This window comes from Schistocerca americana, chromosome 9 (assembly GCF_021461395.2).
Source record: "Schistocerca americana isolate TAMUIC-IGC-003095 chromosome 9, iqSchAmer2.1, whole genome shotgun sequence".
Taxonomy (NCBI): Eukaryota; Metazoa; Arthropoda; class Insecta; order Orthoptera; family Acrididae; genus Schistocerca; species Schistocerca americana.
In genome coordinates, this window is record NC_060127.1 from 61,261,865 (window position 1) to 61,283,742 (window position 21,878).

Sequence of the window (21,878 nt, forward strand, 5' to 3'; positions counted from 1 at the left end):
TTGGTGTCCAGGAACACCGCCCCTGTTGCTTTGTGTTGAAGCCATGTGTTATATGTTCAACGACCCGTAAGAGTTGTTGTGTTGTGGAGTGGTGATTCTTGAAGCCGAATTGCTCCGGTCTCAGGATGTCATTTGTTATGCAGTGCCTAGTGATGCGTTTCAGAATCACCTTCTCAACAATCTTGCTGAGCGAGCTCAGAAGGCTGATGGGTCGGTAATTTTGTGGGAGGCTATGGCCTTTCCCCAGCCTCCTGAACATCAGGACCTTGGCCGTCTTCCAAAAGGCGGGGAAGTGTTGATGTTTCAGTATGACATACGTTATGTGTGTTAGGCATTCAGTGGCTTTATCCGTGAACTCCTGGAGGACACGGTTTTGAATGCCATCATGACCAGTGGCTTTCATAGCAGCGGAGTGCATTATAGCCCATAAGACTTCAGCTGTACTAGCATGTCGAATGTCGTCGCGCGATAGTTGGGCTAAAGTGCATGTAACCTCCTGGTCAGTAGCAAGTGTGAACACTGGATCTGATGGTACCAGGTTCGGTGTGAATGACGCTGCGAGTGTGCGGGCCATTAGTTCTGCTTTCTCTTCCGCTGAGTATGCAGGTCCGTCAGGCCCTCGGAGCGTTGGGGTGTACATTTTCTCCCTGGTGAAGTGTCGGGTTAGTTGCTACACGCCAAGTCGCACGGTGTCCAGCCCTTCGAGTTTTTGGTTCTATGTATTTGTATTTTGTCGTGTATGATGTCCTGTAGCCTGTTAATGTGCCGTTTGAAGTACTAACGCCTGGTACGCTGCCATTGTCTCCTGAGGCGATTCCTCATTGGGATTAGGCCCAGGATTTCCTGGGGCAGGGCCGCACCGTGTTTTTGTGAGGTGCGATCAGGTATGGTGCCCGCCATTGCGTCCTGGACGGCGTTAGTGAGGGTTTCTCTGCCTCGCTGCCTCGTCAATTTGTGCTGTTTCGTTAATTTCGTGTATGGGTGGGATGTGACTATCGAGCGTTTCCTTGAACAATGTCCAATTCGCACGCCCGTAGTTCAACATCCTGCGTTGTTCCATGTGCTGCAGTGTTTCCTCAATGTATAGTATTACAGGTTGGTGGTTTGAGGGCAGATCGTTTTCAACGGCAACGTTGAGTGTCGACCTGTGTCCCCTCTGATAGGGAATGTGCGTCGGTTCAGTCGGCGCTAGTGTAATGTAGTTTCTGCCTAGTGAATGTTCGTAGAGTTTTTTGCCGTTGGGATTTCGTATGCGTGAATTCCATTCTGGGTGTTTTGCGTTCAGATCTCCAGCGACTATTACTCGCGGTGAGATGTTGATTAGTGTGCTGATATCGCGTGTTGAAATGCCTGCAGGTCTGTTTTATACCGATATCAGTGTGGTGTAGGCTCCGTTGAACTAGACTCTGACGGCCGTGGCCTCGATTTTTTCCAGTTCAGGGAGCTCTATGTTTGTGTGCTCAATGTCTTTGTGTACGACGATCGCAGTTCTACCCGCCACGGCGTCGCCCGGTCGGTCGGTACGATAGACGCAGTAGCCAGGTAAGTTTAATTGTATGTGCGGTTTAAAGAAGAAGCGCTTCCTCCACGTCGCCCTTCCGGTGCCTACTGGCCCCACGCAGATTTTGTTTATTTTTTCCTCATCATCAAAGTAATACTACCCCCATGTACGCCTGTAATTCACACTGAAGTGCGTGGCAGAGGGTTCTTCGAATTACCTTTATTTCACTCTCTAACAAAGCGTATGAAGATTGAGTACTTAAATACTGGGTGATCAAAAAGTCAGTATAAATTTGAAAACTGAATAAACCACGGAATAATGTAGATAGAGAGGTAAAAATTGACACACATCCTTGGAATGACATGGGGTTTTATTAGAACAAAAAAAAAAAAGTTCACAAAATGTCCTACAGATGGCGCTGGACAGCAAAACGTCAGTGACTGCGCAGGACAATCGTGTATAAAAGGAGCTGTAATGGAAGAGAGAATCAGATGCGCCAGCAGTCGCAGCATGCTGACGTTACCTGAAAAGGCGCTTTTGGTGAAGCTGTATTATCAGACGCGTGAAAGATCTCTTGCGCGCGTCGTTTGGTGATGATCGTGTGCTCAGCTGCCACTTTCGTCATGCTTGGCCTCCCAAGTCCCAGACCTCAGTCCGTGCGATTATTGACTTTGGGGTTACCTGAAGTCGCAAGTGTATCGTGATCGACCGACATCTCTAGGGATGCTGAAAGACAACATCCGACGCCAATGCCTCACCATAACTCCGGACGTGCTTTACAATGCTGTTCCCAACATTATTCCTCGACTACAGCAATTCTTGAGGAATGATTGTGGACATATTGAGCATTTCCTGTAAAGAACATCATCTTTGCTTTGTCTTACTTTGTTATGCTAATTATTGTTATTCTGATCAGATGAAGCGCCATCTGTCCGACATTTTTTGAACTTATGTTTTTTTTTTTTTTTTTTGGTTCTAATAAAACCCCATGTCATTCCAAGCATGTGTGTCAATTTGTACCTCTCTATCTACATTATTCCGTGATTTATTCAGTTTTCAAATTTGTACTGGCTTTTTAATCACCCGGTATTTCTGTACTGGCTCCAACTTCTCTTATTTTACTACGATTATCATTTCTCGATATGTTGGCTGGCGACAACTAAATATTTTCGCATTCGGAGGACAAAGTCGGTTTCGTGAAAAGATCTCGCCCCAGCTCGCTTATCATATCCGTGACACTGTCTCCCCTACCTCGCGCTAATAGAAAACGAGATGACCTATGTAACGGGACATCCTCCTCTAGTATTACTCTTCCTCAACAATAGTTGTCGATGCCAGTATTAGTTTTCGAATTGTGGACAGGTTAATATTACCTCAGTTACTCTCACCAAACTCTGCCACCTCAAATGTCTCTGGAACAACAATAGATATTCGAAAACGGTTTTCACCAGCTTGAACGGACGGCAGGGGCTTAGGAAACCAAATTCTAGGCAAAATTTTAAAGCGTAATCAAATACTATTTTTAAGACAGACTTGTGTATTTTAAATGTACACCCCCTATTGTTTCGCATGTAGTCAATGGCATGAAAAATCACAGAAATAATGGCGTTGGTTACAAATCTAATAATATGGAATCATTTTGACTTTTCCTGTCTACAGCACTCATTATTTCGTGTAAATGTAGAGCTAGTTGTGTTTTACAACAACGATATTTTCTTAACCCATCAAGACTATGTGTCATTAGACCGTCATCTTTGACATAGTCCATAATGTTCGAACACAGTGTATGTTCTAAAATGTTACTGCAAATCGACGTCGGTGATATCGGTCTAAAATTCATTGGGTAACCTTTTTTTTGTTTCTCCAGTGCTGGAGTGACCTGTGCAATTCTCCAGTCTTTTGGTACGGATCTTTCGTCGGGATGGTGGTTGTATGCGATTGCTAAGTTCGTAGCTATTGTACGAGAATACTCTGAAAGGCAAATGACTCGCATACTACCTTCAGCACAAAACTTGCCTTTATTAAGGGACTTAAGCTGTTTCGCTACACCGAAGATATACACTTCTAAATTACTCATGTTGGTAGCTGCTCTTTATTCGGTTTCTGGAATACTATGTTCGTCCACTTTGGTGGACAAATTTCTGAAAATCCTCTTTCATAAATCCTCTTTGGTGGTGCTCTCATCGGTAATTTTACCACTGGTATCGTGCAGTGAAGGTAACGTTTGGTGGGTGTGAGGTAAAAAGCGAGTAGTGGCGCCCCGAAAATATTCTAAGTTCGGAGCTGGCGTGGCCGAGCTGAGGCGTCTCGGCCGGTCGCGGCCAGGCAACAACCACGTGATGCCGAACGTTAGCTTAGCAACCACGTCATGCTGCACGATGGCCGGACCACGTGGCTGGGAATTCCTTGGTGAAGCTGTGTCGATGAAAGAGACTTGTACGCCTGGAGTGCGAAAGATGGTGGACTTTGCGAAACCTTAATGGCAGACATTTCACAGTTCATATAGAAATTAATAGTAGCGAGAGGAATCATGATACCTGAAAAAGAAACATGTACATCACCATTATTTGCACGACTATTCTGGTGGTGTAGTCAGATTTTCAATATCTTTATTAGTTTAAAATTTAGTATCTGACTGTAAATTAGACAAGTAACACCCAGCAACGATTTTCCAAAATGTAAACGCTTCATCCGATTTTGTCGATCGACGTGTCTTCAGAAAGCTAAACCTAAATTGGTATAAATTACAGGCATGTAACTTGAATAGTACATGAGTTATTGGAGGTGAAAGTGGCCGATGACTATCGATTGCTTCATGCCAAAAGTACTCCACAGTTACATGAAAAAACGGTAGCAGCATGCTTCTAAATATATTTATTCATCTATGTCATTGTTTATATCCGATATATACTATTCATGAAGAAATTGGTTAAATATTTACTGTGTTTTAGAAAGCACAGAGATATTAGGCTACTGGCCTACCATTTGTTGCTATTCCTTTGATATATGTTTATTTAATTTGTTTATGTATTTAATAATGTTTGTTAGAGCGTGTTTATGGTCCATCCGTAGGAGTATTTATTTAATTTCGAGTTATTTAAATGTAAATCCAGTATTTCGAATTTGTTTAATTATGTTTGTGTGGATACATTGGCTTGGAGACATGGAGGGAACGCTCTAGCCAATCACAGTGCTCGTTACTTGGGGAGGAGCATCGTTTCCAGAGAGGACACGAGGTAGCTTGGAACGGTGCGGCGCGAGAAGAGCTCTAGACAGGACACGGGAAGGCTGGACGGGACGGCGCGACGGACGCTCGGTCGCGGCGAACTTGGAGTGTGTGGAGCGGTTTGCGCGTGGTCGCGACTGACAGAAAAACTTCGGAGTGCCGACTATTGCACTTGTGAGATTTCCTTGGAGGAGGAGGAAATTAGTGTTTAACGTCCCGTCGACAACGAGATCATTAGAGACGGAGCACGATCTTGGATTAGGGAAGGACGGGGAAGGAAATCGGCCGTGCCCTTTCAAAGGAACCATCCCGGCATTTGCCTGAAGTGATGTAGGGAAATCACGGAAAACCTAAATAAGGACGGTCGGACGTGGGATTGAACCGCCGTCCTCCCGAATGCGAGTCCAGTGTGCTAGCCACTGCGCCACCTCGCTCGCTAGATTTCCGTGGGTTCTACAGTGAAGACGTACCGTGCGTTTAGCGGTGAATATCTCGCGAGCTGTGTTGTCGTTCATATCTAAGAACATGCAGTAGGAATCTATTGTTTCCCTGTTATTCAACTTATATTTTATTTAATTGCTGGACCATCGACACCAATAAGTGTTTTGCAGAAATATACCGCATTCTCAAAAATACTTCTACTATTGTACTCATCATTTAAAGTTGTTAAGATAGAACCTCCAGACTCTATTTAATTGCAATCTTTCATTTATAAATGTCTATTCATTCAAAATTCGCAATTTTTGAGTGATGGGGACCTTAGACCATTCGATTCATGTACATATTCATATTGCATATTGAAGTCTCAGCAGTATTTGGCTTGTAATGCGGCAGCTACGTATCCCGGCCCCTAGACAATGAAACCAGCCAAAACTTTTAATAAAGGGTGACACACGGGACACGGACGGTTCTGAACTGAGTAGTACTGAGGGCACGGTGATGGGAGGTGGTCGTGGTGGGGATAGTTCTGATCCACACAAGACGCCATTTCATTCACTCAGTCACTATGGAGCAGTGGGACTTGCAACGTCGAGTGTTTGCCTATGACAGTTTCGTGAAAAGTGGTGAGTGTTATTGCTACGCAGCGATTGTTTCTTGCGCGGTTTAATTGCAGTTGACATGGAGCTGTTCCGAGCCGTAACATAATCCTCAGATGGGTGGAAACCTTCAGATCAACTCGAAACATACTGGATAAGAAGCATCCTGGCCCGAGACGCAGAGTAACGACACCGGAAAATGTTGAAAGGGTAAGGCAAGCGGCTATCAGAAGCCCAGGACGGTCAGCTAGACGTCATGCCAGTGAGTTACGAATCAATCGTGAATCGGTTAGACGAATTTTGCATAAAGAATTAAAATTAGATCCCTACAAAATGCTCATTGTCCAACAACTTAAGGAAACTGATTTTGCTGTATGAGAAGAATCCGCTTACAGAATGCAAGTGATTTTGGGATGGAATGAAAATGAAATTTTATTGATGAGCGATGAAGCTCATTTTCATTTAAACGGGACTGTGAATAAGCAAAACCCACGTTACTTCGCTCCAGAGCGTCCACACCTTATCCACCAGCGTCCTCTACACTCAGAAAAAGTAGCAGTCTGGTGTGCTCTTGGCTCTCTTGGCATTATTGGACCTTATTTTTTTGAAGAGAACGGGGCCACAGTTACCGTTCATTTGGTTTGTTACATTCGTATGCTTGAAACATTCTTGAAACTAGAACTAAGAAGACGACGAATCCCTTTAAAACGCGTTCGGTTCCAGCTGGATGGGGCAACATCCCACACCGCAAACACTTCAGTGACAGTTCTTAGACGCACGTTTCCTGGCCGGATTATCTCACGTTTTGGCAATGTTCCTTGGCCTCCCAGGTCTCCCGACTTGTCAGTATGTGACTTTTTTCTGTGGGGCCACCTTAAGAACTATGTCTATAACCACAAACCACGAAATTTGGACGAGTTGAAGAATGCAATCATTCAAGAAGTTGCTGCCATCGCTGCAGAGATTTTAGTCCGTGCGATGGAGGATTTTGAGAAGATACTTGAGTCCTGCATTCGAAATGATGGAAATCACATTGACGACATTGCTTTTCACAAATAACTTTGTTAACTAAAATGGCAAATAATGAGCTTTGATTTTGTGTAAATAAACATGCATTAATTTTAAAGTTGGCTGAGTATTATTTCATTAAAAACCGTCCGTCTCCCATGTGTCAGCCTGTATTTCAACTCTGAGTCAGAGGGTATGTAGTTGAGGGCCACCACACCATCATTCTTTTCATTTTATTATTTAAAAGCCCGCATGTGTGTGAATTTGCAGGCTGCGGTCATATTGGTGCTCCTCAGTGTATCAGAGTAACGAAAAGCTAACAAGTGGGCCTCAAGCACCCTTCGATTTTATTCATACTCAATATTTATAAAATGCGAAGGCCATTATCTGGACATCAGTTTCCTAAAGCAGTACGATTAAACCAAACAAAAAGAAAATAGGAAGCACTAAAAAAAACATCTTTGGTGATAAAAGATTTCAAAACGTTCTTAATTACAAAACATTCTACCTTTTCTTTTATTATTTTCTGCGGTAGGAGAGGTGTTAAGTACTAGTTATTTAACCATAAGATCGGTAGTACGAATGTCGAAGTAGCGTCCTTTTTTTACTTTTATTTAAATTTCATATTTATTAACAAATGGAAAAATGTACTTTATAATTACTAAATGAGCACTTCGTAATATTTTTTTTTAATGCCGCGGCAGGAGTGCAAATTTGTCTGCTGGGTCAAGCCAATCCAATTGAAGACATGAAGTCTGTATATGAGCCCGCGATCATTTTATTTTAGCAGTTTTATTTCACATAGATTTCTTTCCACTTTATGACCAGTTTCGGCTTATCCCCATCTTCAGATCTGTTGTAAATATAAATATTGTGTAAGCGACCAGTTTCAATTAGTTGTGATTAAATGTATCTGACATCAGTCAGACACGAAGAAATTTCCAGACTTGTTTTTGAGAACATAAATATAATCAAAATAAGAGGGCTTTCGGTACACATTTGAACAGAGAAATACATTCGGTAGGACGTATAGATAGTAAGTAATATGGAAGTGTTGCTAAGGGCGCCAAAGGGACAGTTAATGAATCTGATAGAAGAAATGGAGATTTCTGTGCACAGGAAACAACAACCGGAATTAGTGTTGAATGAACAGAACCAGTTTAGCCTGAATGCTTACTTTGGTATATTCAGAGACCTACTAGTTTGAGCAGCGTGGAGCACGCCAGCGGATTGGCGTGTGCCGGCCGCCGGCGACGAGGAGACTGGGCCGTCCTCCGTGGGCTCAGCCACGGGAAAACAAGGAAGTCATGCAGAGAAGCCACGACATATTCGCCATCGACACTGCACTTAATATAATATCGATTATCAATTTTTTATTTTTTATTAAGGGTCACTAATTTATTAATTGTATTATAATTTTGTTCACTGTTAACTTATCTTAGGATAGAAGATTTTGTGATTTTTTTATTTTTATTTTTTATTTTATACTTTTTATACTGGCATTCGTAAAAGTTATGTTACCTAACCAGGCTAGGGGATGTATTGTATATTATTTGTACTTTTTGTAGATTTCAAGTATGAGTCCAATTTCACACATAGTATATCAGTATATGTTTTTAATGAAAGACGCTCGTTTAGTCAAGGGAGAAAATTTTCAACTAAAGACAATACATACTGCATTTTAATCTGTATATTGGCGACACTAGTTTACTATGTACTCTGGCTAAAGTGCCCTCTGCTGGTATTAAGTTTTTGTATAAATACTGACGCAATCTGTGTATTAGTAAACACATGTTTAACGTGACGATGATTTATATCAGAATATTTTAACGGTATGTATGGCTGCCTTACATGGTTATAAAAATTTTATATTTTTTTGATGCAACAGATTTAATCTTAACTAATTGAACCTGGTTGTTCACACTGTGTGTATATATACACTCCTGGAAATTGAAATAAGAACACCGTGAATTCATTGTCCCAGGAAGGGGAAACTTTATTGACACATTCCTGGGGTCAGATACATCACATGATCACACTGACAGAACCACAGGCACATAGACACAGGCAACAGAGCATGCACAATGTCGGCACTAGTACAGTGTATATCCACCTTTCGCAGCAATGCAGGCTGCTATTCTCCCATGGAGACGATCGTAGAGATGCTGGATGTAGTCCTGTGGAACGGCTTGCCATGCCATTTCCACCTGGCGCCTCAGATGGACCAGCGTTCGTGCTGGACGTGCAGACCGCGTGAGACGACGCTTCATCCAGTCCCAAACATGCTCAATGGGGGACAGATCCGGAGATCTTGCTGGCCAGGGTAGTTGACTTACACCTTCTAGAGCACGTTGGGTGGCACGGGATACATGCGAACGTGCATTGTCCTGTTGGAACAGCAAGTTCCCTTGCCGGTCTAGGAATGGTAGAACGATGGGTTCGATGACGGTTTGGATGTACCGTGCACTATTCAGTGTCCCCTCGACGATCACCAGTGGTGTACGGCCAGTGTAGGAGATCGCTCCCCACACTATGATGCCGGGTGTTGGCCCTGTGTGCCTCGGTCGTATGCAGTCCTGATTGTGGCGCTCACCTGCACGGCGCCAAACACGCATACGACCATCATTGGCACCAAGGCAGAAGCGACTCTCATCGCTGAAGACGACACGTCTCCATTCGTCCCTCCATTCACGCCTGTCGCGACGCCACTGGAGGCGGGCTGCACGATGTTGGGGCGTGAGCGGAAGACGGCCTAACGGTGTGCGGGACCGTAGCCCGGCTTCATGGAGACGGTTGCGAATGGTCCTCGCCGATACCCCAGGGACAACAGTGTCCCTAATTTGCTGGGAAGTGGCGGTGCGGTCCCCTACGGCACTGCGTAGGATCCTACGGTCTTGGCGTGCATCCGTGCGTCGCTGCGGTCCGGTCCCAGGTCGACGGGCACGTGCACCTTCCGCCGACCACTGGCGACAACATCGATGTACTGTGGAGACCTCACGCCCCACGTGTTGAGCAATTCGGCGGTACGTCCACCCGGCCTCCCGCATGCCCACTATACGCCCTCGCTCAAAGTCCGTCAACTGCACATACGGTTCACGTCCACGCTGTCGCGGCATGCTACCAGTGTTAAAGACTGCGATGGAGCTCCGTATGCCACGGCAAACTGGCTGACACTGACGGCGGCGGTGCACAAATGCTGCGCAGCTAGCGCCATTCGACGGCCAACACCGCGGTTCCTGGTGTGTCCGCTGTGCCGTGCGTGTGATCATTGCTTGTACAGCCCTCTCGCAGTGTCCGGAGCAAGTATGGTGGGTCTGACACACCGGTGTCAATGTGTTCTTTTTTCCATTTCCAGGAGTGTATTTGTATTATATTTGTACTACATTTGCAACAGATCTTAAGATGGCGATATGCCGGAACCAGTCATAAAGTCTAAAGAAATCTGTGTGATCAAGACGAAGTTGTGAAAACAAAAGTGCTAGATGACTTCCTTAGCCGTTTAATCCCCGTTGTAATACTTGTATTTGTTTCGATAGCTTAAATAAACCTACATTAGATAATCTAACCATACGCAAGTGGAACAGGAAAGGGAGGTAATGACAGTGGTACGTAAAGTGCCCTCCGCCACACACCGTTGGTGGCCTGCGGAGTAAAAATGTAGATGTAGATAAAACCCATCTGCGTAAAAATTTCTTAGACCGTCGCTGAGCAGCGACCACCTGATATTTCAAAGAATGCCTTATGCGCCACGGCGCGGAATACGAATTGTTCATAATTTGTATCGATAGAGATATTTTGTGTTTCTTATTTTTTGACAGCTGAAGAATTGTAATCCTCTTCTGTAACCACAGTCGTGATATTTTTTAAAGACGGCCGACACGTATATGGCGTGGTCTGCAATCACTAATTAGTTATTATAAGATATTACTGTTGTGCAGTGCTACTTAAGGATTTATGTGTCCAGCTAAGATGAAATGTCGAAAATGTTAAAGGACTTTATTTAAAGAAACAGCCAGCAAGGTATAAAATTGTAATGTACGGATCCTATTGTCAGAAATACTGACTAAGGTTATTAAATTGGTTATTGTGCTCTCAAATTCTGTAGTGCCTACTGATTACTTCAAGTATTTCTATACTATCCATCTCCTATTAATAGCGAAAGAAATAACGATGTTTTTATAGTTTTCATACAGCTACCAGGGACAAGGCAGGACAATGGCAAGGAAATCGTTTCTGAAGAAGAGAAATTTGTTAACATCGAGTATAGATTTAAGTGCCAGGAAGTCGTTTCTGAAAGTATTTGTATGGAGTGTATACATGTATGGAAGTGAAACGTGGACAGTAAATAGTTTGGACAGGAAGAGAATAGAAGCTTTCGAAATGTGGTGCTACAGAAGAATGCCGAAGATTAGATGGGTAGATCACGTAACTAATGAGGAGGTATTGAATAGGATTGGGGAGAAGAGAAGTTTGTGGCACAACTTGACTAGAAGAAGGGATCGGTTGGTAGGACATGTTCTGAGGCATCAAGGGATCACAAGTTTAGCATTGGAGGGCAGCGTGGAGGGTAAAAATCGTAGAGGGAGACCGAGAGATGAATACACTAAACAGATTCAGAAGGATGTAGGTTGCAGTAGGTACTGGAAGATGAAGAAGCTTGCATAGGATAGAGTAGCATGGAGAGCTGCATCAAACCAGTCTCAGGATTGAAGACCACAACAACCAGGGACCGACTGCATGTCGGCAAACGTCATAGTTAAGGCAGAAGGCACATTGCTATTTACTTCTTTTAATATGTGGTGTAGTATAGCAAAGAAAATTTCCAGCTCTGTCTGGTCCCTTAGGTTTCTCTGTTCGTAGTTGCTTGTCTCATATCCGGTCGTGATCGAACATGATCACGACACAAATAAATTAAGTGGCAATGCGAACTCTGTTCTTAATCTTGAGAACGCTACGCCTTCTGCAAACGGTTTCAGGTGGAATACGGGTAAAGTGTAACTTACAGTACTTAAGTTTTTTGAAAAGTCTTTGCTCTTCCCGCCAAGAAGTGGTGCAAAACTCAACTGATTTCTGAATCTTCACAAGAGAATAATAATTTGACCAATATATACTTTTTTTTTTTTTTTTTTTTTTTTTTTTTTTTTTTTTTTTTAAAGAAAAGCACCACACCGTGGGCGAGTTCCGCGTGACTCACTGTGACGCCGAGACAGAGGACCACAGCGAGCGGCGGAAGCACGTAGGTTGGTCACTGCCGAAAAGCGCAAACTCCTAACGATCAGAGGATAACTCATCCTGAGTGTTTTTTGGAACTTCTATCGTCTCGCAAAGTGCAAACAGTGTCGCTCCACGTCATCGCCCCATTTCATTCTGCAGAGGACACCGCCACACTTGCTGCTTACGTCGGCTACACAAATTTTGCCTCAGAGCTAGTATTCTTCTGACTCGTGGACGACTGAGTTCTTCGTCTTCCGTCGGATACAAAAAGCATCGAGCTGAAGGCCTTTCAAGAATGATGACGGGCTGATTTTGGAGGCGGAACGTTTCTTGAGCAGCCAGTATGCAGATTTCTGCAACCAAAGTCTACGCCAACTCGTCCAATGTGTACACTTGAGAGTGACTACGTACGAATATAGGTACTGGTACTATCACCAAACGGTCACTGTCCCACCTCGATCTTTTTCGAGATGCTAATAAGAACTTTATAGCTTCCCCAGGTATTAAGTCATAGATCTACTTGATAAGTATTCGTACTGGGGCAATTGGTAACAACCGCTGGATGGACAAAAGAAGAAATAAACGGAAGAGTGAAAATACCTGCAATGTTTTAATAAAAAGAGAAGGCCTACTATTCAGATGATCGTGAATCTCTTATCCAAATTTTGAAGGAACAAAGGGCTGGGCAATAAAACTTGTAACGTGACATCCTCTGCTAGCATTACTTTTCATCAACAGTAGTACCAGATTTATTTTTCGAATTTTGGACAGTTCAGTATTATCTCAGTTGCTTTTCTGAGAACGTTCAGATAATTTGATACACAGTATTTTATATTTCAAGTTAAATCTTATGAAAGGGAATTACTTTATAAAATATTTTAGTTGAGGTGTTATAATCGATAAGTACTAGTTCTGAAAGCACAGTTAAAATTATTTTTTTAAGAAATATTTGAAATTACGAATTATTTGCACACTTAGAATTTCTATTATTAATTACGCAATCCTCTACTGTTTACTATGTTAACTTCTGGATTTATTTACGAAACAATAATTGACATTAATAATGTAACGAAAACTAGAAGGAATTCATTTATTAAGAAAAATTGTAAATCCTTTGGAATATTGTTATTTCCGCAGAGGGTGAGAATCAGACCACTAGAGAAGAAGAACTATAGCCATATCAGCATGACAAGCTTAGTAAACTTGAAAGTTTATTGTAATCTTCGCTCCTCGCCAAATCTTCATATTAATTTCTTCGAATGGGCATTGTTTAATGTGTACAATAAATGGTAGAAGGAAGGAGGGGAGAGATTACAAACTCAACACTGATTAAGGAAACGTTAATTGACTCTAGCTCAAAAGTTAAATTCATGGGAGAAATTTCTAAACCATTTGATATAAAGACTGGTGTAAGGCAAGGAGATGGACTCTCCCCATTACTGTTTAACTGTGTTTTGGAAAAGGTAATTACAGAATGCCGAGAGCAAAAGTAGATTCAAAATGTAGATCAATCAATCAAGTTAGCTATAAGTAATAATACAGTAGATTGCCTCGCCGTTGCAGATGATCTGCCACTTTTGGTTGGTTGGTTGGTTTGGGGAAGGAGACCAGACAGCGAGGTCATCGGTCTCATCGGATTAGGGAAGGACGGTGAAGGAAGTCGGCCGTGCCCTTTCAAAGGAACCATCCCGGCATTTACCTGGAGCGATTTAGGGAAATCACGGAAAACCTAAATCAGGATGGCCGGACGCGGGATTGAACCGTCGTCCTCCCGAATGCGAGTCCAGTGTCTAACCACTGCGCCACCTCGCTTGGTCTGCCACTTTTAACTACGGATTTTATCACAGCTCAGAAACAAATTTAAATTCTTAAACAAGTTGCGAAAAAAAGTATGACTACAACCATCATTCGAATAAACGGAATATATGACATGCAAAAAACAAGCAACAAAGATTTCGAACACTAAATATGGAAAAATAAAAGGGGTTTCTCAGTTTAAATACTTGGGGGAGACCTTATAAGAAAACGGTCTGGAAAAAGCAGCAAATGAAGATTGCTGTCAAAAAATGGCAACTGCATTCATATTAACACAAAATATTTCTAATAAACAATCACTTTCTAAATTCAGTAAACTTAAAGAGTACAGCACTGTAATCAAACCTGAATGTCTTTATGGAGCAGAAACATTAATTTTAAATAGAAAGAGGGGTATTGAATAAATTCAAAAGAAGGAAATAAAGATTATTAAGAAAACATCGGGCCTCAGAATTCCTGACGGAGAAACTTATAGGGTGAGAAGCAATAAGGAAACAGAAGAATACACAAACATACATGGTGGCATGAGAAAACGAATCCTTAAATTTTATGATCACATTAAAAGAATGGCACCCACTAGGTTGACAAAACAAATAGTAGTATTATATGAAAACATAAATAAGGCCAAAACTGGGCCAACTAAATGTGTTGCTGCGATTAAGGAGGATCTTAAAGTAGCGGCTATAACTCAGGCAGACGTTATGAATAGAAAAACATTCAGACAAACGATACCTGATTGGAAAATTGGTGAGAGAGAAATTAGAAAACGGACTGGAACACCGTAGGCTGATGAAAGAAAGAGACTTCATTCTTAGAGGATGAAACAAAATTTGACACTTTGGTATCGATGGCTACGCAGGTGCGCTCTGCTAGGTTGGTACTAAGACACCGACGACAGCGGCCTCTAGCCGGCGCTGTGCAGCTCTACGAGCGCCGCTCCAGATTCAGCCCATTTAATTCCGATTAGAGGACCAAGCAGCTTAGGTTCTACTTCGTAGGGAGGCTAGCCATTACAGACTTTGTTACTTCAATATTAGTTTGTCCAACTACTAGTCGCTGTTAGCGTTGATTGATATACGGCTCATCTCAGCCAAATTACGTAAGCCTAATGTAATCCTAATTCTTCCTATAGTAAAGGTGATTTAGATTTAAACTCTGTACCGAAGCATTTCACCTTTTCCTGCTCCTACTCACTTCCTACCTTCGGCCTACCCTTCCTATTGGGCACATACATGAAAATAATAGGGTGAGTCAAATGAAAACCTTAAATTTGTAATAACAAATCTAAATTTAGCGTTGTTATCCTGTAAGTTGGTAAGTGTGCTTCAAACAGCGTGAAGAATGGCCTGTAGCTGGCAGCATAGTGCAGATGCACACATACCGTCGCAGTATCAGTATTAATATGGCCGCCCCACGTGCGACTTGCACCAGTGAAGAACAGCGTTCTGTTATTAGGTTTTTGAGTAGTGAAGGTCTGAAACCTATTGAAATTCATCGACTAATGAAGGTTCAGTACGGTGAAGCATGTTTGTCACAGCAGAAAGTCTACGAATGGAGTAGGATGTTTGCAAATTGTGTGACTTCATTGGAAGATGCTCCTCGTCCAGGTCAGGCACAACGAGTTGTGACTCCACAGAACATTGCAGCAGTTGAAGCCATGGCGAAGGAAAACCGCCGAGTGACGCTGAATGACATTGCAGCATGTTTACAGATTAGTCATGGGTCAGCACACCACATTGTGCATGATGTACTCCAGTTTCACAAAGTGTCTGCAAGATGGGTGTCACGGGAGCTGACTCCTGAAATGAGAGAACGACGTGTTGATGCTTGTGAAGAACTTTTTCGGTGCTTTGAACGAGAAAGTGATGGCTTCCTTGCAAGAATCCTTACTGGGACGAAACCTGGGTTCACTTCCACCAACCGGAAACGAAGAGAGCGAGCAAGGAATGGCGCCATTCCTCATCACCAAGTGATTTCCATATGTTTTGACCACTCAAAACGCAATGGGACGAAAGAAGTTCCGCCTTGATGAAGAGAGATGCTACGCGGTGCATGAGTGGTTGCGGTGACAACCAAAAGAATTTTTTTCTAAAGGAATTTATGCACTTTGTAAGCCCTGGAGAACTTGCATTCAGCATGGGGGAGATTGTGTGATACAGCTTTGTACCACTTGTGCACAATAGATAACATTTAAACAAATACTTTAGGTTTTCATTTGACTCGCCCTCGTATTAAACTGAGTACGACTTATTTATGTTTCGCATGTTTCTGATTGGGATATTTTAAATTTTGTGTGTTGGAGCAGCGTTAACATTTGATAATGAAACTAAGAGCAGTTCAGGAGACAGTGTATACATGGGTGATGAAGATTAAAACACACGTAAGACGTGGGAGATGTAATTATGACTGTGATGATGTAAGTCAGCAGAAAATGTAGACAGGCGAAACGATGTTAGGCCGATCATAAAAGTTGTTTCGTTGACGCCAAGGGATAAACTGTTGGAAGTTAAAATTGGAACAGTAGGAGGGATAGGAAATAACGAAATCTGGGGGTATAAACAGAGTGTGAAATTCAGAGTACAGAGTTGCCAATGTGGCAGGGGTCGAAACGAAGTGAAACTGGACGCAGACACGGGTACATCACACCACACTGCTAGAGCTCAGGGCCAGAGTTGCTGAGTTGTAGTGGCTGGTGTGCTATAGTTAGTGTTCACTCAGTGACTAGTCCTTCTCTGCCTGTGACAGAGCTGGGTGAGAGTCCTGGAGAATTGCAAACCACGGCAACAGTTTAACACCCTCCTTGTGCAAGTAGGTCAAGACAGCCACGGGCAACAGGTATTGTTGTGTAGTCTTGTTGGAAGATAACGTCAGAGAGACGTCGAAGCTAGTGAAGAGAAACTGGCCTTAACACGTCAGAAATACACTGAGGCAAGAAAAGCTGTGGGATAGCTATAAGCACACATATAGATAGCGGTAGTATCGCACACACAGAGTGTGAAAGGAAGTACATTGGCGGAGATGTCATTTGTACTCAAGTGATACATGCAGAAAGATTTCTGAGGTGATTGTGGCTGCACTATGGAAATTAACAGACTTTTAACGAGGAATGGCAGATGGATCTAGATGCGTGGGATATTCCATTTCAGAAATCGTTATAGAAGTCAATATTTCGAGATCCATAGTGTCAAGAACGTGCCTAGAATATTGGATGTCAGGCATTACATGGATAACGCAGTGGCAGAAGCTTTTCACTTAACGACCGAGAGCAGCGGTGTTTCTGTAGAGCTGCCAGTGCTAACAGACAAACAACATTGGGTGAAATAATCGCAGAAATCAGTGTGAGACTTACGACGAATGTACCCGTTAGGACAGTGTGACGAAATTTGGCGTTAGTGGGCTATGGCAGCAGACAGAAGTGCCTTTCCTAACAGCATATCCCCTGCTGCGCCTCTCCTGGGATCGTGACCATTTCGGTTGGACCCTAGACGACTGGAAAACCGTGGTCTGGTCAGATGACTCCCGATGTCAGGTGGTAAGAGCTGATGGTAGGGCTCGACCTCATGAAGCCTTGGACCCAAGTTTTCAACAAGGCACTGTGCAGGCTGGTGGTGGCTTCATAATGGTTTGAACTGTGTTTACATGGAATGTACTGAGTCCTCTGGATGTTCGGCTCCTTTGAGACCATTGCAACCATTCATGAACTTGATGTTCCCAAATGACAATGCAATTTTCATGGATGACAATGCGCCATGACACCGGACCACAACTGTTTGTGATTGTTTTCAAGAACACACTGGGCAATTCAGGCAAATGGTTTGCCCACCCATATCTCCCGACATGAATCCCATGGAACATTAATGGAAAATTCGTCAGTTCGTGCACAAAACCCCGCTCTTGCAACAATTCCGCAAGTATGGATGGCTACGGTGGCAGTGTGGGGGGCTTGCAACGACTTCTTCAGTCCATGCGACGTCCAGTTGCTTCGCTATATCGGGCAAAGGGAGACCTCACACCGGAGTGTCTAAAACACCTGCTGTGCGAACCACAGATGGTATTGTCTACCGCAAGGTACTCCATAGCATTACATCAGGTACTGGGCGGGTAATAACGATGAAGAATGAGTTATTTTCAGAGCCTCAGCCCTGGGATACTTGTCGCTTGGAACCTTCCCATCGAATAAACAAGAGTAATAATGACTGAACTTAATGCGTTTAGACAGTAATCTTCCTGTCTAGAATAACACATTGTTGTACGCCTTGTGCCTTTATTGGTAACAATATTAATTCTTTCCTTCTTTTGCTTGTGCCAATGTCCTGCAGGTACACAGGGTCAGCATGGTTAATCAGATTTGGCAATGTTAGATTAAGGGGTGGCCAGATGTCCTTCCTTCCACCACCCCGTACCTCCCAGGATGGAATTAGTGCACCCCAACTGTCTGCGAATAGTGTAATCCATGGAATAATGCGAAAGTATGCAGATGACTGCGAGCCATTTAACTGAGGTGGGACGCGGGGACCACCCCGTTATTCACCTAGGGGGATGTGGAAAACCGCCTAAAAACCACATCCAGGCTGGCTGGCACACCGACTGTCGTCGTTAATCCGCCCGGCGGATTCGATCCGGGGCCGGCGCAACTACCTAACGAAGCAGCGCATTACCGCTCGCGGCTAATGTGGCGGGTCGTTGGTAACAATATTAATGTGACTGATTAAAGGAAGATTATCTCGACGTGAACACATAAGCTTACACCATGACCCTTCGTACTGGTTGTCTATGCAATGAACCTGAAAACATACATATATATTTTGCTTACCTTTTATTTTACTGGGTCGCCTCTGGATAACGTCATCTGACTGCATGTCTGAATATATTCACTCTGACCTACTGTTGATAATTATTTGGGTTGGCATTGATTTACTAGGAATGCAAATATATGAGCTAAAACTGTAATTATAATTCATTTGCTTTTTTGATTGAAGTTACTGGTGCAAAATTCAATGTCATTATTAAATAAAAAAATTGAGAAAACTCAAGAAAAGTTAAATCTTGTGGTTACTGGGTTCATGAAAAATAATACGATACTGACTGAGAAAAACTGCTCTATTATTTTATAGTGATTCAATTTATAAAACTTCAGTTTGGTGATCGTTTACGTAAAACAGATTAAAAATGTAACAACGAACTTACAATATGCAGTTAGCGCATAAATACCGTTGATGTCGTCATGACGTTGATATTTAATAATTCGTAAATAATTACCTATTATATAATTATACATATAAGAAGTGGTACTAGAATGAAATTTTCACTCTACAGCGGAGTGTGCGCTGATATGAAACTTCCTGTCAGATTAAAACTGTGTGCCGGACCGAGACTCGAACACGGGACCTATGCCTTTCGCGGGCAAGTGCTCTACCACCTGAGCTACCCAAGCACGATTCACGCCCCGTCCTCACAGCTCACAGGTTCGCAGGAGAGTTTCTGTGAAGTTTGGAAGATAGGAGACGAGGTACTGGCAGAAGTAAAGCTGTGAGGACGGGGCGTGAGTCGTGCTTGGGTAGCTCAGTTGGTAGAGCACTTGCCCGCGAAAGGCAAAGGTCCGGTGTTCGATTCTCGGTCCGGCACACAGTTTCAATCTGCCAGGAAGTTTCAAGAAGTGGTATGTTTCACGAGTAACATTAAACGATGTAGCCCCCTTTAGTCGCAATGACCCCCTACAATCTTGTCCTGAAGCGATCGCACGCATCCTCTATAACAGCGCTGTCCATATTCGCGAATGCTGCTTCGATAGCTATGCGGTAACTCTTTCGACTGCGTTTCAAACGTAGTAGTCGAGGGGGTTCAAATCCGGGCTATTCGGGAGCCAGATCTTCTTTGAACAGAACATGTCAATGTTACCCGAGAGCCAGTTTCGGACTAAACGGCTCGTATGAGCTGGTGTATCGTCCTATTCAAGAACATATTGCCTACCTGAGGCCACAGTTACTATCCACGGTTTCACGACATTCGTCAAAACTTGCAGATAAACTTCTTTTGTGACAGTTTGTCCCTTTTCAAAGAAATGTGGTGGGATGGTACCACCCTCACTGGTCGCAACATCTAGGACGTGAATCCCAGACTTCTCAACAGCATAACACTTGACCACAATATCGTAAAGATGATCTCGGGTACCCGAAGAATCGAACTGTTTCAGCGGCTCTTCAGTTGTATTCCGCACTTGTCCCAACGTCTGTGACATTTCGAGGTTCTGACTATTTGCTAGAAGCCTATGGCTTTCTAGAACGCCAATCGGAACCTCCGGGAAAACTACGATATGGCGGGAAATTCAAAGTGAAATTTGTCCTGATTTGAGCGTCGCACCCTGAAGATACTCCGCAAGACACCTTACGGTGCGTGGATGAGGGTACCCTGTAGCATTACTAGTCTTTTCTTTTCCTGTTCCATTCGCAAATAGTGTGAGGGAAAAACGACTATCTATATGCCTTCGTGACAGCTCTAATTACTCGTATCCTGTCAAGCAGCTCATCATTTGGGCTGACTAAGGCTGACTCTTGGCGGTTGACATTAGCGCTCGGCAGTTTCGGACGGTAACTCATCCAAGTCCTAGCCAGACCCGACAGCGCTTAACTCTGGTGATCAGACGGGAACCAGGATTACCATTACGATTAGGTCGTTGGCATGAGAATGTCTATTCGTATCTAAACATATAGTAAACTTTACGAAACTTTCACATTTGTTGTACCCAGCCTTGATGCTGTTGCAAATTTACTCGACAACAGAAAAAAAAGTAAATCCGATGGGAAGTAAGTGAGTATGCAACGTTGTGATACATGCAGACATAGTGTAGATGCGTACAGCCGAAGACTGTTATGCAAGGCGATTTAAGGCAATTTGCCTGTGAACGCCTGAAAAAATACTAACAATTTTCGTAAAGTTTACGTGGGTCTAATTATAAAACGTAAACTCTTGGTAGGATGAAAACTGTATGGCAAAAGGAGTGCTTCTTGGTGAACATTTTGATATGAAATTCAATTAGTCACTCTAGTTCACTTATTCACTTAAATACAAATTTTTGTGAAGATCAATAATAAACTATATGTCCTACTTGTCGGTCAGTATTTGGAATTTACGCACTAACTATCTTACTTAGAAGCTTGCAACTTCACGTACAGATTAACAACATGTCCATATAAAAAGCAGATTACAACCATTTGTAACATTATGTGTGTCCATCGACCGAATTTAACTGAATAAGTTCTCCAGAGAATCAAAGACTGAGTGAAATTGTAGAAGCCTCTTGATATGATGTGACCTGTTCTGGCGCAGAGCGCCAAAGATCACTACTGCGATCCGATATACTCAAAAACGGTCAAAGACATTTTTTAAGCCCGACCGCGGTGAAACAAAATATGAGATACAATGTGAAAACAAAATGTGTACTAAATCCTATACCACTTATGTTTTGTCTGTCTGTATGCGTTGACGCACGTTATTATAGTTCATTGCAATTTATAATTAAAAATATGTAACCTGAATAGTTTCGATGTGAAACGTCTCAATATATCAAGAAGTAAGACATAAAAAAAGCAATGGATATTTGTCTGTTTCTGAGGAATTGTAATTATTAGCACAAAAGCTGGTTTACGTGGCATTGTCAGCCACGATAATGTGTGAAAAAATGTTCAATGCAGTTATTTGACTTATTATTTAAATAGTATCACCAGCCAATTTCTCATGCCCTATGTTCATAAATGTTTGTCATTTTAGTACAAATGTTCACAGAAATCATCGATGGTTCCACAGAACGAAGGGACTTAAAAGAAGCTGTCGTAATCAGCAAACTACTATTCGTCACTGAATGGTAATTCACTGTACTTTATTTCCAAACGTAGGTCCCTTTGGTAATGCTGTTGAAATCCAGGCTCAGAAGCTATCCGCCGAAAATTTGATTACAATCCCCGTTTTTGTTTCCCAGAAAAGGATATCAAAATTATTTATCGCTTCTTTCAAGTATCCGACTCGTCATTGCACGGAACAAGGTGCGCTTATGTCGAAGTCCGGCGTACTCGCACGAGGC

General features: G+C 42.8%; 1 protein-coding gene across 1 annotated transcript in view; it reads right to left on the reverse strand.

The window, feature by feature from the left end:
- Positions 1 to 18,660, reverse strand: part of LOC124550634 (transcription factor SPT20 homolog) — a 153,300-nt gene extending 134,640 nt beyond the window's left edge. The window contains exon 1 of the mRNA XM_047125357.1: positions 18,615 to 18,660. Coding sequence (XP_046981313.1) covers positions 18,615 to 18,660 — 46 coding nt within the window. The remainder of the gene's footprint in view (positions 1 to 18,614) is intronic.
- Between the last annotated feature and the right edge of the window lie 3,218 nt (positions 18,661 to 21,878).